Raw genomic sequence first — 18,299 nt, 5'->3', positions numbered from 1 at the left:
AGCATCAATAACACAATTAAACAGCAATAGAAGAATAGAAAGGGTTGTTTCTTCTGTGTGCCTGTGTGTACTCAGCATGACACTTTCCAGATAGGGTTGGGACAAGGCTTATCACTAACTGAGATGACTACTCTTTAGAGAAGAGATCCATGCATGGACATGGATCACTGCTGTTTTCTGATGGGAGTGTGTTTTTTCTCTTGTGTATCTGCTACTAACCAAAACCCTCTATATTTTGATCCTTAGCTGTCCTCTCCTGCTCTGATAATTTAAGCTGTGGAAGAAAATCTTAGGTTTCCCCTGGTCTGACCAAAGACAGAGGGTGAGCAGTTGTCAGGGTTATACCAGAACAGCTGGCTAAATCTTCCCAGAGCAGCTTTCAAACCTAGACATATGATGACACATCTCATCTCAGAGTGGGAACAGAAGTGCCTCTCACTACTCTGTCAGGGAAGACATGACAGGCAGCTCTGAGAACACCAGCCAGAGCTCTCTCATGCACCTGACAACAGTGCATTCTTCATAAACAACCAGCTCTGTGAAGAACCAGGGTTTATTGGAAAGTGCTGAATCTTGACCAGTTCCCCTGGTACACCTCATCACAGCCCTAAGGGAGAAGGCAGGTATTTTCCCAACATTTGGTTAAGGGCAGAGGCTGTCTAAGGACCATCCTAAGACAGGTATGTTCTGTCCAAAATAAGCAAGTGCCCTTTTCTGTCAAAAGTCAGATCTGACCTGGCCTAACAGTCCCATGGATTTGTTTCCTTAATTAAATCTCATGACTCCTGCATAATGGTCACAGGTCTCCTTAGAAAATTCTAAGATCCACATGACTTTCCTGGAGCTAATCACTCACTTTCCTCAAATTATTTGTTGCTCTCATTTCCCTTTTGGAGCACCAAAACAAGCATCAATCTAAGTAACCAAGGGATCTGAAATCTTCACAGGTAAAAGCCTGTAAGTAAAACAGGCTTCTTTAAATACAGGACACCAGACGGGCCTTTCTTGTTCTCTAGGTAAAGACTCCATATCATCTCAAATGAATCCTTCCTTCAGCCTGCTTCCATATATACTTAGCTATATAAATCTAGTGCATCCAGACTCCTGCTTTCAATAAAATGTAGGGATTGCAGTTTATTTCTGACTGGACAGTTAGAAGATGATCACCATACAAACATTTCACTGCACTCCATCTGTGCAGGATTCTTCAGAGCTTGAAGCTTTTAAAATTAGAAAAGCAGGGGTAAATGTTTTCCTCTAACACCGCATAGTTTGTGTACTAAACCTTTACTCTAAGAACCTTGTTAAATACAGCCACACTATTGGGATACAGGAGAGAACTTAGCCAAAAACTGTCTAAGGAGTAAGATCTGAATTCATTGAGTATTGTAACAGGCTGTGAACATGTAACAAATGTGATATTGCTACTGCTAGCAGAAAGATGCCATTATACTGTGGAGGCCGCTGGTTTTATTTTAAGGAGTTATGTTCAACTAAATATATTAACTATTCACCATACTGTATGTTACTAGCTATAGAAACTCTAGGGTTTTTACCACATTAACATACTTGGACTTTTATGAAGTACTGGTCTTTTTATTAAATATCAGTAAGGTCTTTTCATCATCATCTGTTTGAATCTGTGTAAAATACTGGGTCTTAATAAGTCTGAAAACCTGAGGATTTTCTACACAGAGGTTTTCCATTCACCTCCCTCTTAACACAGAGTCTCTGCTGTTGTGGCTCCAGGATCCACATTCCACTTCTTTCAGACAGCCTGGTCAGGCACTCATACAGTGGATGAAAAGGGCAGGGGAAGGGCTCCAGCTCATCTGCCTCATCCACAGTCCCTCGTGGCAGAGGCTGGCAGAAATCACCTTTATTTCTGTCATTCTGGAAGTTTAGACCTTCCTTTCTCCTTCAGCAACTTTACTGCGCTAACTGTTGTACTGAACTCCTCCCGTGTTTGTGGTGACATTTTCAGCTGAGCCTGCATGAACTATATAACAGTAGTCTGCTCTTTTCTTAGTGGATGTTCGTCACATGCTTTTTTACAGAAACAGCCTGGAGGCAAATAAAGGAGGGTAGAGCAGGAAAATATAGTAAAGCAAGGTTAATTGTTTAATCAGAGATTACTTGAAAAGTTCCTTCTGTCCCTCCTTGCCCTAAAGCAGAGAGAAGTAAGTATATCCTAGAAGGGGTCAGAGGACTTAACATTTAATCTCAGCTTCCTGCAACATCACCTCAGTGCTCTGAATGCCCACAAAGGAGCAGAAAAAACTTCTACAAATCATCCATGTCCACACTTCAGCTTGCTCCACATTAATGCCTCATCACTTGGTCAGGGCATAAGTCTCCAGACTGTATAAACTGCCAAGAGATCAAGTAAACCTGTAAGATGTTGTTGAAAGCCCAGGCAATACTAGCGGAAAAGGGTGATGCTACCTCCCTTTCAATAGGTCAGCGAAGATGTGTGGAGAACAGACATGGCTGTGTGAAGTCATACCTGTATGTCTTATGTATGACTATACTCATTTTAATATAACATGCAACTTTACAAAGACAAAGCCTTTTTTATTCCCCTTTCACTATCAAGCAGCCAGGCTGCTGTCAGCAATGCGTCAGTTGCCCTAGCTGGCCAGCAGAAGGCAATGCAAGTTCCCTGTGCAGTTCCCTCTTCCTCAGAACACTGTTCAAAGGGGCTACTGCTATTTGCAAGTCACTGGTCTCGTCAAAGCAGGGGAAGAGAGGGAGAAATTTAAACTTCTGCCAAATTGATAAAAATTGACCGAAATGTTATTTAAAATGCAATATTTCATTTAGACTGTAGGCAGAGGTGACATTAGGCAACAGCATTTTACCAAGACTTGTTCCTTAAAGGAGAGGTCAGAAGACAAGATAAGGCACTTGAAGGTCTCGTTTTGTGTGAGAAGGCAGGTGCTTAGGTCCAAGTAGCTTGCACAACTTCAGGTGTCTCACAAGCCTACTGAAGATTAAGGAGAACACAATCCTCTCTATTAGTCTTGTGTGCAGAGAAGGAGTGGTGGACTGCTGTGGTTTACCCCAGTTGGCAATGAAGCACACAGCTGCTCAATCAGTCCATCCTTTCATCAGGAAGGGGCAGAGAATCAGCAGACTCAGATTTCTGGCTTTACATAAGGCCAGTTTAATGGGGACAGAAAGAACATATTAATAATGGTGGTGACGATTCATAATAACAAGAACAATAATAATAATAGTAGTTAGAATATATAAAAGAGTGAGCGATGCACAAATAAATACTCACTGTCTGCTCACTGATCCTGCCACTGATTCTGCCACTTCCCAAGAAGCAGGCCCCAGACAGCTTTTCTCCCCAGTTCATATACTAAGCATGACATCATATGGTATGGAATATCCCTTTGGCCAGTTGGGGTCAGCTGTCCTGGCTATGTCCTCTCCTAGCTTCTTGTGTCCTGCCAGCCTTCTTGATGGCAGGGCAGGAGAAGCTGAAAATTCTCTGACTTAGTAAAAACACTACTATAAACTTAGTAACAACTGAAAATGTAAGTCTGTTATCAACACTATTCTTATACTAAATTCAGAACACAACACTATACCACCTACTCGGCTGAAAATTAACTTATCCCATCTAAAACTAGGGCATGGACATATTACAGTAATTACCTGTTGCTATTCTAAATCAAGGGATAATGAAGGAAAACCTTGTTAAAGGTTTGCTTTATGAAGCCCCTGCCATCCCTCCTGAATAAAGCCTTACACTTACGAATTACCGCACCTACACAGGTGTGTCTGTAGAGGGTGGCTGAGAATAACAATCATCTTTCAGTTGGGGAGGCCAGGACAAAGGCATATAATACTGAGAGCCTCAAACACCTTGAGGATACTTTACTGCACCTCCAAGACATGACTTTCTGCACACCGGGTAAAACGCCAGTACAACTCACATGGGACCAGGACAGGAACACTTGACTGTCCCTACAAGCACTCAAGTGTGCTCATTTGTCTGAAGGAGTTGGTGAGTTTTCAGAGGAGACTTAAAAAAGTCCCAGGTTGACATCCCAGACTCTTGGGCTTCTGCTTTTGCTAAGTTTCAGGAAAAGTAAGAAGTCCCGTAGCACAACAGACACAGTTCCTGGCAGACGAGAATTTCCTGCAGTGCTACAGAATACAGTACTAAAGGAAAAAAAATGAGCTAAATAAATGGACTTGCATTTGTATCAATCCAAAACAAAGGCCCATCTATAAGGGTACTAATCATCAGTAGAGTAGGAAGTAAAGGTCCCATGCCAAACAAATGATCAGTGACATTTGAAGAAGCAGGATGACAAGCATTTGCAAAAGTGTAAAAGTACAGTAAGAAAGGAATGCTGTTCAGAGAAGCCCAAGGGAATTTGAGCTTTCCTTTTTAGTAGTGTTGTCCCTGAGGAAAAAGAGCCTCAAGGTCTAAATCTAAGGCTCTCTTTTTGTCAACAACAGAGAAATTTTAGAAACCAAGTATCTCACAAAGGGAAATTTCAATACAGGTTGTTTTCTCCCACAACCAGCAAATATATTTAAAACCTATATACCTACATATATATTTATGTATATGCCTATGCATTTACATCAGTGTAATGCAGCCCTCGGGGAAGAAAAACTGTTAATTGGGTGTTTCAATGCTGAGAAGAACTAAGAGCTGAAAATACAGATGTGCAGGATGAGACTTCAGTAGAACACAGTGTAACACTTTGGGTTTCAGATTAGACTAGAGACAGAAAAAATATGTATATTTCTGAGACAAAGAAAGAGGACAATAGCAAAAAACTCACAATGAAAATATATTGAAAATAGAACCACACAGATCTGCAGGCTGTGTAAAATGGGGGGAAAATGCAATGTACAGTTCACAGCAAACTAAGAAAATCCCCTTTTTCCAATTCTACAAATGCCTACCTTTTTAGAGTCTTTTGTGCTGCTTTACTGTCCTTCCTTTTGTTCTGATGTTTTATTTAGTAACTTGCCTTGTAGACATTTAACAGATTAAAATAAGCAGCTAGGAAAACATTGTGGCAACAGAATGCAAAAAAATTTTGAATTGACAATTATAAACTGCCATGGCTATACAGGAGGAATCAAAACAGACACCAGTACAGCACATTGATGCAAATTAAAATAATATCACAGCAATATTCATGGCCACTACTGTTGAATTGTTTGTGTACAGGTGTAAATCTGGTCACAGAGAAAAAGCCAGTCAGTAAAATTTACAGGTGCTGTGTGCTGACCTGCTTACTAGAGTAAAGTGCTATAAATTTATGTTACTTTGAACATCTGTGTTCCAGGAAAAACAAGTAGGAAAGGAGAGAATGGCTGGGGACAAGCAGTTTCTCTGCAAACACTAAGGCAGACATCTCAAAAATCAAAAGACATTCACAAAAATTGCAAGCACCCCAAGATGACCCAGAAATTTGTGGTCACACAGGTGTCTACAGCAGCTTGGGGCTCTGCATGAGAAGAGTAACTTCAGGGCTCCCCTGGGACAGGGTGGACACAGGCAGGGCCCAGGACTTCCAAGGGGCCAGAGGTACAGCTACAAGACACAGCATGCCACAGCCTTGAAACACTGTCTTGGGACAAGAAGAAACTGGAATCAGGCTTGTGAAGCTCTGGCTGCTGCTATCTTCCAAACCTGTGTTTGGGAAGACTCACTTGACAGTCTCCTTGCCTTGAGACAGCTGCAGATTCCTGTTGTTCTGACCGGATCTGGGTAGTCTTGGTGATGTTAAACACACTAGGTGTCATAGATATTAGCAGGCAATATCCACAGAGATGCTTGGCAGCAGTAAAGATGCCTGCATTTCCTCACCGCTGAGTGCTCAGAGGGTACCCAGCCGAGGAACGGCTCCCCGAGGCACAGGGGAGCGCTAGGAGGCGATTCCGGGGGATACCCGTAGCAGGACCCCGCTTCCCACGCTGCCCTGCGGGGATACCGCACGGCCTTAGCGCACGCAGTGCTAAAGCCTTGGACGTCGGGACCACCCGGAATACGGAGCAGCCTCAGCACAGCCCCTCACCCCCCGACCCTCCGGCGCCTTCCAGCGCCGCGCACACCCCTCCCGGCGGCGGGCGGAGGGCGGTGCTTGCGGGGCGGTCCCGGTCCCGGTCCCGGCCCCGGCCGCGGGTGTCTCTCGGCTTGGCAGCGGCAGAGCCGGCCCGGCGAAGCGGCGGGGACCGGCGGCCGCCATGGGGACGAACGCACCGCCGCGCCGGGAGCCGCTGGCCCGCGGCCCCCATGTAAGTCAGGGCTGGGCGCGGGGGCCGCGGGCGGGCCGGGGGCGCTGCGGGGCCGTGCCGCGGCTGAGCCCCGCGGGGCGGCCGGGCAGGCAGCGCTCCGCCGAGCCCTGCGCCGAGCCGGCTCCCGGCACGGGGGGATGCACCCGGGAGGGAGCTGCCTGCCCGCTCGGCGAGGATGTCACGGCAGGCGCCGTCTCCAGGGCCATCGCGGGACCCGCCTCTGTATCTCCGTGTCTTTAGCGGGCACACGGGATTTGGGGCCGTGCATACTGATGTTCTGGGCATTTAGAAGTTCTCGTGAGACCTGTGCTGAATGGTTGCCCATTTGTGCCCTTTCTCTCTGGATTCTTTTCATTACCCAGTCCATAGCAAGCTGTGGGGAGCCAGTGACCTTTCCCAAAGCTAGGACGCTGTTTCTTGTAACTGTGACTATCTTTCTTCCATTTGGGAGATGAGAAATTAGATTCGCGTACATTAGGTTCACCCACGCTGGAAGGTGGTCTCGGCAAGGGTCTAGAATAATTTTCAGTTTTATTTTGTTGATGCACTTGTGGCAATGACGAATGGCCCCAACATTCCAGGTGCAATACAAGTACAAGGAAAAAAGGCATGCACGCTCCAAGGATTCACTTTAAAGCAGGATGTGGACAGGGTTTGGGAGAAGAGACATGGATACAGGCAGGATAACAAGGGGACTTGAGCTCTGTGGGCTAATTTTTCAGTAGGGTTTCTCAGAAGGCGTTCAGCCAACAGGTGAAGTCAACACAACATTGAGGAGAAGGCAGAGGAGAGCTGTACAGCAGGGAGGATAGCAAGTGCAGAAAGGCTGGAAAGATGGCACTGGAGAGGGGGCCAAGACTCTTGGAAGGGAGGGGTCCAGAATCCTTGCTCTTTGACTAGCAGTGCCACTGCAGGAAGTAGTTCTGCTGATGCTGTTGCCCCAGGCCATTGACTTTGCCACCTGTAGAGCAGGTTTGTGGCTGACTGACAGATGGTTTTAACTACTAGGAGCACTAGCTCTCTACATGCTTGAAGGGTTTGCAAAAGATATCAGAGGTGATGTCTGCCAAAATACAAAACAAAAGGTGTGTGCCTATCATGCAAGGAAGGCCTGTCTCATTTCAATCTGAATGTCCTACCATGTCAGTTGTTTCTCTGAAGCTTTTCTTTATCTATCCTCCCTTTCCCCTTGTGTTCCAGCCAGCTTTGACTTCAGATTTGGCACCAGATCTCCCTGAGATCTGGAGGTGTTGAGAAATATCACCTTGGATATTCACCAGTGAAGGTATCCATCTAGGACTCAGACACAGGCTTTAAAGAAACTGATATCCAAAAAGTGCTGAAAATATGTCTGTTGTATTTATTTTTAAGTAAGAAATTAATTGACATTTTTTGCCATCTAGTAGCAGTGCTTTCCTATGGTGCTTGGAGTCCAAATCTGAAATCACCATGTCAGCACATCAGATACTGAAGAGTAAACCAACTCAGAGACAAAACTGAAAATTAACAAACTCCCCATTCATAATAAGGACATCAAGGGTGCTGATGGAAATTATACAATGTTTGCATATCCCCCAAGATTTCAAATGAGAATGTCAGTACACAGGAACTATGTGGATTGTCTGACTTGGGAGCACTCTTCTGCCAGAAGATTTCTCACCTCTGATATGTGTGATACGCTCTTTAAGCATATTACTCTTAACAAGTCTACCAGCAGCCTGGAGATTTTTAACTGGTAAGAAGGTTGGGGGCCCACACTCGGGGACATGAGTCCCATCAACACTGTGCTGCCCGGGGAAGGCAGATTTTTATGGGCTATGTAAAACTGACACTAGGGCAGAGTCAAGGACACCCATAATATTTTCTGCAAATAAGCATGATTTCATGTGTTAGAAGCCAATCACAGGGATTTTTCCACTAAGTACTTAGTACTGAGGATCATAATTTCCAAAATTGTGTTCAAATTTTATGCTTTTTCTTACAACTGTAATCAAATTTTAATTCTAATCAAAAGATTGAGCTGGATCATTGGATCTTTGTATGAGAAAATACAGGCATGACAGCATGCCACACAATGCCAGTATTTCATAACTGCCTTTCAGAGACACACAAGAGAGTTTCAAAAAGCACAGGAAAAGTAGAGGGAGAGCCTTTCACAACCTGGAGTCTCATTGTCAGATACATTCAGGCTGAGTTTTTTATAAATATTGCCTCAGCAGCCAGACCAGTCAGAAAGTGGTCTGTGTCCATGTGATTCTGAGTAACCTCCTACACCCTGGCACACAGAAGGCCTTGGGAAAAGAGTCTGCTGTTCTCTTAATAGTGTATGGTCTTTCCTGGAGGGACTCGGCACAGCCTCAGGACATGGATGTCTATTAGAACGTCTGTTGTAGACTTGCCCTTCCTGAAAAAATCAGGGAATAGCAGTTATATATCTCTGTAATTCAGGACAATTTTTCATTAAAACATCTGGTACTAAATCAAAGCTTTAATAAAAGAATATGGATAGCAAATCCAGCTGAGAAAATGAGGCTCTTCTAGAGTAACAGCTGACTCAGGCACTCTGCATGTGATTTTTTTTCCAGATTAGAATCAGAAAGCCGGAAGGAAAGAAGTAAATGGCAATTTAGCATATGGGGATTTTTGGGTTTTTTTCTAAATGTCTTCCTGAATTCCAAAGATTTACTCTTCATCAACAAGATCTTGATTTACTGTCCAATCAAAGCAAATTTATTGATGGTTTGTTGGTTGAAGGCTTTAGAAACAGAACCTCTTTAAAATTCTGTGCTTGTTTTTACTTTTTCTTGACTTTTATTTGTTGTGTGGAAAAAACAAACTTTTTCTGGACATTTCTGGTAATGAAAATAAGTCCTACAGATACTTCAAGAAACAAGGAGACTTTATTCTTTATTCCAGAATCAAAACCACAGATGTACTTTTGTTGAGTACGTGATACCACTGTGCTTTTGACTGGCTCTTTAGCCTTCTGTTGCATCTCTACAAGCTTCTTCAAATGGAAAATCTGAAATTGTTTCAGGGAATTATAGTAACCATGTAATAGATTAAGATTTAAGAGTCCTCTGAGAGTCACATGTTTAAAGGAGACATTTGAATAACTCACCTAATAATACCTAGTGTGTTAAAAGACAGGAGAATCCAGACTTAATGAAGGGTAGCTACTGCTACACTTGTCCATTTTATATTGTCTCCCAAAATTTCCCCATCTGTCTTAGTAAATGTAAACTGACTATCTGCTTCGTACTGTAACTTTACATCTCATTTTCTTCTTTCATCATATTTTTTGTCTTAGTTAATAGCCAAAATCCACAAACTACACATGAAAGAAGTTATTTTAATATGGCATAAAGTGTGGAAATACATGTTTACTATTATAATTCTTTAATCCTGATAATGGATCACTTCTTAATGGATTTTTTTTTGTAATTATGTAGTAGAATTAGTACTTCTTAAAATTAGAAATTAGCAATTACCAGAAAAGACACAATATTTCAAATATTTGTAATCTAATAGTCACATTGAAAAACACACTTGCATTCAAGTAGGATGCCAAAGAGCCTCAAAAGGATTAGGAGAGATGAAAAAAAAGAACATACCAGTTGGACAGGAACAGCAAAGAGGAATCTCTAGACCAGTGTGCAACACGGGAGGTATTTATTAATAGTGAGAAGTGGCCAGAGTTTGATTCCTCCTTTCTGCCAGACTTTTAACTTTCTTTTCAGCACTTCATGTCAATTTGAAGTGAAAAATGTAGGCAGTCTTAACATCAGAACTGGGAAAGCTTAACAGAGCTTTCTTTCCAGACTTTCACAAATGAGAGGCATTGGCATCTTTGGCTGTTGCAGAGTTGGCCCTTTTTTCTTCATGGTTTTCTCGACCAGGTATTTATAAATATATATGTACGTATAGATATTCATATATAACAAATAATTCCCCCACCTGTACCTGAGGTGGAAATTGGGATCTTGTATTTGGCAAAGTTACCCACTGTCTTACCTTTTGATGACAGCCTCCAATCAAGTTCATTCTGCAGTGGATCACGTCCAAATATTCTGAGTATGTACAGCAACTCTACTCATTCCATTTTGAACATACCCCAAGTTGTTTTAAGTGAACTGCACTGTCTACTGATCAAGGGGTGTAGATGCACAGCACAGTAAGAGAAAGAATTGCACCACAAGAACCACCGCAGCCTAGGCTGCCATCATTGTTCAGGACCAGCTGGTTTGAAGCCAGCTTGGATATGTTGAACTGCATCAGATTTCCCAGTGAATGTCTGATGTGTGTCAAAAAATCGTCAGCAGCAATCTTCCCAGCAGGACTGAACAAGAAGTGGAGCTTCAGAAGAAACAGACAAGCTGTAACCTTAAAAGCATTGGTTACAAGTGAAGAAAACAGACCCATTTGAAGAATTAAACTGATCACATAAGCAGAGTTAGTCACATGATGACAGCAAAAAGTGGGTCAGTTCCACTATTTTTAGATAGAGTGAGAAGAAAAAGTTTTGTGGTGTTTTTTTTAGCAGAAATTAAGATAAAGGCTCAAGACATTGAATGAACTGGGAAATAAAACCCCAGCTATTGAGGTTTCCAGTACTGTTTCCACTGCTTTACACACGTTTCATGTGAATATTATCCTACCTACACACACGCACCTGATCAAGGAATTCTCTACAAAGAGGTTGCTTTTTATGCCATGTATCTATCATATTCTACAACTCTAGCTAGTTACAATAAACTTACTCACATTTTATAGCATATATGCAAATGCCATTATTTTGTAACACACTAGACACCAGAATATGCCATATTTCCAATAAGGAAGAAAAAGGGACTGTAATCTATTACAGAACATTGGAAACTCTTGGGAAAAAAAGTATAGAATGTTTTTACCTAATTCCTAATTACATCAGTGAGATTCACAATTCTGCTTGTTACTTGGGTTTTTGAAGCGCCTAATTTTAACACCGACTCATGGACTATTTAGATTGGGAAAGAACCTTAAGGTCATCAAGTCCAACCATTAATACAGCACTGCCAAATCCAACATTAAATCATGTTCCTGAGTGCCACATCTGTGTGCCTTTTACATAATTCTAGGGATGATAACTCCAGTACTTCCTTGGGCAGTTGCTTATAATGTTTGATAACCCTTTCAGTGAATAAATATTTCTGAATATCCAAGAAAAAACCTCCACTGGCACACCCTGAGGTCATTTCCTCTTGTCTGTCACTTGTTACTTGGGAAAAGAAACTGATCCCCACCTTGCTACTCATAAGATAGCTCCCTGCACCAGCTTCATTGATTTCTTTGGACAGTATCTTTCCAGAGACAAAGAACAAATTTCCATATAGTTATCGATTTCTTCTCCCTTAGCTGGGAATTGTCTTACAATCTTAGCTACATGTAGATGCCCATTTTGTGTTAGCATAAGACACTGAGAAAAGATGTAAGAGATCTGTGTTGTGATGAGAAGAGAATAAATCTCCAGATTTGCCTCTTCATAGCATCTATGGCATTGTCTTATCCCTGATCTCTTCCCCTTCTCTGGAACATCAGATATGAACTGTGATGTAGTTGCCCACAATTCTTATTAACTGCACACCTCACCTGGTAGTTTTAACCAGGAAGAACAAACAGGAAAATGAAGGAAGGTAAAATTTATTAGTCTTTCCCTACCGTGTGCAACTGTTTATATTCTCCTTATATCATGTAGTGCACGGTACTTGGTCTCTTCCTGCAAGGAATATTTATAATGGAGTGCATTCTCAGTAGCTGAACACTACCATGCCAGAATCTTCAGAGGTTATCAGTTTGGCTTATCATAACCTGAAAGTCAGAAGGGCCTGCTTTTCTGAAAAGCAGAAAAACCTCATCTTTAAAACTCAAGTTGCTTTCAGGTGTTTTAGGCTGGACAGTACAGAATTGACATGTTCAGTTGCTTTTGAAAACCTCAGTGGAAGTTTTCTTACTCTCTGCATGTGTCTTTGACATAAATAAAATGGACATAAATGAAAAATTAAGGAGAAGTAATAAAGATTCACATCATGTAGATGTTGAAAAGTCATAATGCTCTACTTTCAGAAGGGAATAAGCAACACACAGCACTTAGCACCAGTGGAGGATATCAGAGTGCTACTGATTCTGTCTGTCCACACTATCCATCTCCTGGCCACCGTCATGCACCGACCATCCCAGTTAAGCACCTTTCACCTTTTACAGGATGGGCTTCCAGCGAATCTAAACCAGCTGCAAACCAAACCCACACGTCTGTTCAGATCTTAAGTAACATGACCTCTCCCTAAATTAGTAAGCTCCTCATCTCCAACACTTCCCAGCACTTTGATACTAATGACCATTTAGTCTTTGCAGAGCCTTTACTATTCCTGCAAAGCTTTCTGATGAGGGCAGTGATGAATTTTCTGGATACTGAGACCCTGCACCTCTAATGAACCCCTTCACAGCCACAGGCCTTGTCAAGGCCCTCTTCACAGTGTCATTGGAGCTTTTGAGCAGCAAAGCATAAAACCAACTGGAGCAGGCAGATTATGGGCTGAGGCTTCTCCTCCCATCTCATCTCATCTCATCTCATCTCATCTCATCTCATCTCATCTCATCTCATCTCATCTCATCTCATCTCATCTCATCTCATCCCATCTCACCCCATCTCATCTCTCTGCACAGCATTTGTCTCTCTGCTGAGAAGCCTTGAGGCAGAGCTCACTCAGTAACAAGAAAAATTTAATCTTGTTTATGTAATATGTGAGGTCTGTGAGAACTAACCAAAAGGAACATAAACTTTCTTGTTTCTTCTGTACCTTTTACTGCAACATGCTGAAACACTATTAGAACATTTACAGAAAAATCACATGAAGAGATGCACTGATGGTGTTGTAAGATTAATTAACTCTCAATGTGGTTGCTTCTAGCTATGTTAGTACTAGTATAAACCAGAGTCTGCCCAAATGTTCACACTTCCATACACTCATGCTCAAATAAGATTCAGGTTTTTCTTCAGTGTTTCAGTGAAACCAAACATAGATATGCTGGCAAGCTTATCATAACCTGAAAGCATTTACAGCAGACAATTCAAGTTTATTTAATATGGCATTTCCAGAATGTACATGGGTTTTTAAGTGATGTGCATAAAGTGAATCTAGTGATGCAGAGAACAATGAAAATAATTTAAATTGGACATGAATTGAACCTAAAGTGCCTATCAGTTGCTATTACTGCATGTGGTCAGTATTGCAAGCAAAGATGCCTGGTAACTTCAGAAGTGGGTGTGCTGCAATATTCTCAAAACACTGAGTCTTTGCAGAGCTATGACTCATTGAACCACAGCTGTCTGAGGACTTTCTGAACGTCAGCATAGGATAAGATCCTTTCTACCTCTCTTGGGAAACAGTCAGATCATCACTTTAAATTCCCAAGGGCAAGACATTAAGAGTTCTTACTTTAATAATCACTCTTGAAGATATTTTTTCTTTTAGCTGAAAACTTCAGTAATTGTTTCTTAAAGTCTTTTTAAACAAATATTTGTAACTGCTAGGAAAGTCAACCTTCTTCTCCCTGATAAAGGCCAGAAATGCAATTATGTTATTCCTTGCACCTACTTTCTTCTAGTTATGTCAGACAGGAGTCAGTCTTACAGCTAATTTTTCTAAGAATTAAAGGGCAAAGCTAGAAGGGATATGAGACCCCTCAGGTATTATATGGATGAACAAAGATACAGTCTGGACTGAAAAACTGTGGCAAAGCTCAGGTACCAAATAGGTGAATGTTGTACAGGCTTGTTCCAATGTATGGCCCTACCACACTAGACTCAGGTTTCAGCCACACAAATGTGAAATCAGAGAAATAAAAACGGGCGAAGAATTGTCCTTTTACTAGGACTGCGTGACACCATTTCAGCTACTGAAATGTTTTAGGTAGTTTCATAGCAGAATAAAGTGGGCACAGGTTGCTGATGTTACACGTGGTGCCTCAGCTAGGATCCAAGTCATAGTCACTTCACTAATGTGAGACTTGACCTCAAAATGCCTCCAGCTTGAGAAAACAAACCACATCTCTTTTACAGTCAGCTGGAACGCAGATGACAGCAACACCTGGTAGTTGGTTTAACAGCTTTTCTGATTGTGCTGCATGCCAATGAAGTTGTCATTTGGCGACATCCTGGGCTGAATTTATGCCAAAATTATAAAATTCACATCACACCCAGGCACTCTTCATGAGCTACTGGCAGGTGCTCTGACTGAGGGGCTGCAGTTTCTCACAGCCTGCACCATCAGGCTACTGCGGTATTCTTCCATACACCCCTGTAGGCTGTTAGTCCTAACTGTGCATCTCCTACAGCACCCCCACAGCCCCTCGTCCCCTGACAGCCCTCACTTTAAAAGCTCTTAATATGATGGCAGTCGCCACTGAAGCTGTGAGGTCATCCAGTGGTTTTAACTAGCTACCTCAGATGTGTATAGATGGAGTTTTCCATATATAAACCGACTCTGAGGTGGGACAGTATCTCCTTATAGACGATATGGCTCCTCTTAAGGAGGAATTTCTTCACAGAAAGCCCGATGAGACATTGGAAGGGGCTGCCATTGCAATGGAGTCACCGTCCCTGGCGGTGTTTAAGGAAATACTGGATGTGGCACTCAGTGCCATGGTCTCGTTGACAGGGAGGTGTTGGCTCCTAAGTTGGACTCGGCGACCTCAGAGGTCTTTTCCAAGCTAATTGGTTCTGTGAATCTGCGATGGCAAACCCGCACGCGGCCCCGCGGGCGCGCCGCGGCCCAGCCGCGGGCTGCCCGGGCCTCGGGCCGGCGGGGCGCGGCCGGGGCAGACCCCTCCCTGCGCTCACTTCCTGCGGGGCGGGGCTTGCTGCGGGCGGATGCGAGCGGTCCTGGCGCCGGCAAGGTGACTGCGGGGCGGCCGCGCAGTGCCGGGCCGGGCCGGGCCGGGCTGGCTCTCCGCCGCCGATGTGCGGGGAGGCGGCAGCGGCGGGGGCGGCAGCGGGAGCGCGGCTGTGCCTGGGGGCGGGGCGGCGCGCGGGTCGGGGCGCGTCCCCGTGGAATGCGGGGATCCAGAGCCCCGGAGATGCGGGCGCGGGTCCCCAGGAGAAGCGGGATCCAGAGCCCCCGCAGGGGAAAGGTGTGCACGGGGACACTGTCCAGAGGAGCAGAGAGAGCGGCGGGCCGCAGGCGTGGCTTGTCCCGGGATGTGCGGAAGCGGGGGAGTACCAGGGCAGCCTTGTGTAACAAGTGAATGGCCTGAAGTATCAGAACGGGTTTAGATTGGATATTACAAAAAGGCACTTCACCCAGAGGATGGCTGGGACGGATTCCCTAAGGAAGTGGTCACAGCACCAGCCTGACAGGGTCCAGGAAGCGTTTGGACAATGCTCTCGGGCGTTGTCCTGTGCAGTAAAAAGAGTTGGACTCAATGGTCTTTGTGGTTCCCTTCCAGTTCAGCATTGCAGTAATCATATTCTGTGATTCTTGGTGTATCAATATTTGGAGAAGCACAGGGGTTGATCCCTTGCCCCGGGAAGGAGCCTGGTGGAGACATCAGCCACATTCATGGGGGGAATCGTGGGGAGCATTTTTGCCCTGAAACATGTGCAAGGCAATGGATGCTTTTCCACCCTCACAGAGGTGTTTGAGGGTGTCGTTTGATGTTTGGTCACCTGCACTGGGCTCTAGGAAGAGGCCCTGGGTGTGTGTGCGCACAGGCGATGTAGAACCAATGGCTCAGCGCATGGGTGGAGAAGGGTGGTGGGAATACACATACTGGTACAAGGTGTGGGGAGAGCTCAGGTACAATAACCTGTGTGCCACACAGCAGAGCAGTTGGGAAGATGAAATTGCCTTCAACACATGGGCATACACAGAGTGTAGAGACAGGGTCTTTGATTTTATAAGCCAGTGTTTCAGAGGCATGAATGTAGAATATAGACTATACAGGTGGTGTCATTTGTTTGTGAAACAGTGATTGAGGGCTGTGTCATGCTCTGGGGCCTGCTAACAGAAATAGTAGCTGCTTGGCTGCTGTAAAGTCTGGCCCAGAATTTCCCAGTCTCAAAAAGTCCTTGAATCTGTAATAATCTAAAAGCTTTAGGATGGAATATAGAAGAGCAGTAGACCAAAGCACATGGAGATTAAGTATTTCAAGTAGTCCTTCATGGAAGACTGTTTTATTTCTTTAGCCTTCTGCTAAAGATTGCTAGTTCCTGCAAGGTGGAAGAGATAGACCTTGGAACAGGAGGATCCCCCAGCTAGAGAGTTCTATGTAGATCAAACTCAGTATATCGTCAAACATCTAGAAACTAAGAGGCAAATGTCAGCAATTCATAATTTCGTATAATTTTGGTGAACTGTCCTGAAAAGAGATGACTTGCCTGAAAAAGCTGATAATAAATTCTAAAACCACAGTGGTAACAAAATTTTGTAACTAGGGCATCACAGCTATGCTTGAAGGAATTTGCTGTTAATGGCCATTGCTTTTTGACAGTGAATACTGTCTGAAATTAAGAATTATTTTTGCATTTAGGCTCAGAAAAGTTTGGAGTCAGGATAGAATAATGTCTGTTATTAAACTGTGATGTAGCAATACATCAGATGCTTTCTAGTTATCCTAGAAAACAATAAACCAATTTAATTGGTGGCAAATTTCCACATGCAGTTGATAATTATACTGCATTGTTACCTGCCTTATACTAGGGTAGATATTTTGGTTCTTCAGATACGCAGGTGTTTAAAATTGGCAGCAATAGAAAACCTGTCGGCACCAAGGCCAGTATGTGGCTCACTCGGCAGCTTTTTGAAACTACTGTGTTACAGAGTTTTAAGGCAGTATTGGAAATAATTCTGCTTTGAAATATAATGTTAACAGAAGTTGAAATGGACAAATACCAGGAAGTGCCTTTGATTCTAGTCAATTCAGACAGATTTGGAGTGTTTCCACATCTACATCTAAAATTATTTCAAGAGACCATTATTACAGCCAAATACTAACTGTAATTAAATGAGATCTTCATGGCTGGAAAGATATGTGGGCTAGTGATTCAGTTCTGTTGGATCTGTGAAAAAATGGTGGGAAAAGAGATTTTATTTTTTCTCACCTTACAGACCTTCTGTTTTAGGAGATGGTATGTTCTGTGTCTGGATGGAAAGTTTTTAGAATTTTTGACAATGCTTGAAGAAAAAAGAAAGACAGAAAACTATTCTGCTTCTTAAAAGACTGTTTTGCATAAATGAAGAGAAACTGCTTTGTCAGAGGGGTCATGGTGGTCCTAGCTCAGACAGGTAACTTGGAGTTAGCAGACTTCAGTTTAGTTTGCTTTGTCACGTCCTTATTTTGCAGTTTTTTACTTTGGCTTCTTGTTTTATATAGTATACAATATGTATGCAGCAGTGGCCAACTTGAAGAGTTTTGTGAGGTTTCGCTCTAGTTATACTAATATTGTTCATGCAGCTTCAAAGAACAAGCTTATAGGTGTGTCAAAAGTGGCATTCACATCTTGATCACCATTTTATTTGAATTAGTGGCTAGTTTTACATAAATAGTGACAGGATGTTGTGCTCAGAACCCCCTCTGAAGAGAGGCTGTTTTAGAAATGAGGAAGAACAGTGGGGTCTGTTAGATCTGAGTCTGGCTGGTGTCACTGCCAGTGATAGTCACTGATAGTTTTCTCTGATAGTTTTCACTGATAGTTTTGCAGAGCTGTAATGGATTGCAAGTGGATTAGAGATACCACATTACCTTTGACAACTTCGCACAGATTCCTGATCACCCTGATGTTGCTATTACACCAAAGCATTGTATAGTCATGTGTGATGAAACCTAAACTAATGTCTTAAAAATAGGGAAATCTTGACATTTTGTAAGTTGAATCTTGATTTTGTAAGTTTCATGAGAGTGTGATATCACAGTAGCCTTTCTTTTAGAACTTTACTGAAAAAATCTGAATGCAGTCTAAAAGGAGCATGGAATTGCTCCTGTTAATA

General features: G+C 43.1%; 1 protein-coding gene across 2 annotated transcripts in view; it reads left to right on the top strand.

Moving 5' to 3' along the window:
- The first annotated feature begins 6,138 nt into the window (after positions 1-6,138).
- GNE (glucosamine (UDP-N-acetyl)-2-epimerase/N-acetylmannosamine kinase) overlaps positions 6,139-18,299 on the top strand; it is a 35,634-nt gene continuing 23,473 nt past the window's right edge. The window contains exon 1 of one of the 2 annotated variants that reach the window (XM_030968580.1): positions 6,139-6,276. In XM_030968580.1, the coding sequence (XP_030824440.1) occupies positions 6,226-6,276 (51 nt within the window). In that variant the 5' untranslated portion in view covers positions 6,139-6,225. Of the gene's footprint in view, positions 6,277-15,167; positions 15,211-18,299 lie in introns of those variants that run through there. The other variant, XM_030968581.1, reaches the window with a different exon arrangement.

This window comes from Camarhynchus parvulus, chromosome Z (assembly GCF_901933205.1).
Source record: "Camarhynchus parvulus chromosome Z, STF_HiC, whole genome shotgun sequence".
Classification (NCBI taxonomy): Eukaryota; Metazoa; Chordata; class Aves; order Passeriformes; family Thraupidae; genus Camarhynchus; species Camarhynchus parvulus.
The sequence above is the reverse complement of the archived record's forward strand: the minus strand, read 5'-3'. Positions and strand labels throughout refer to the sequence as shown.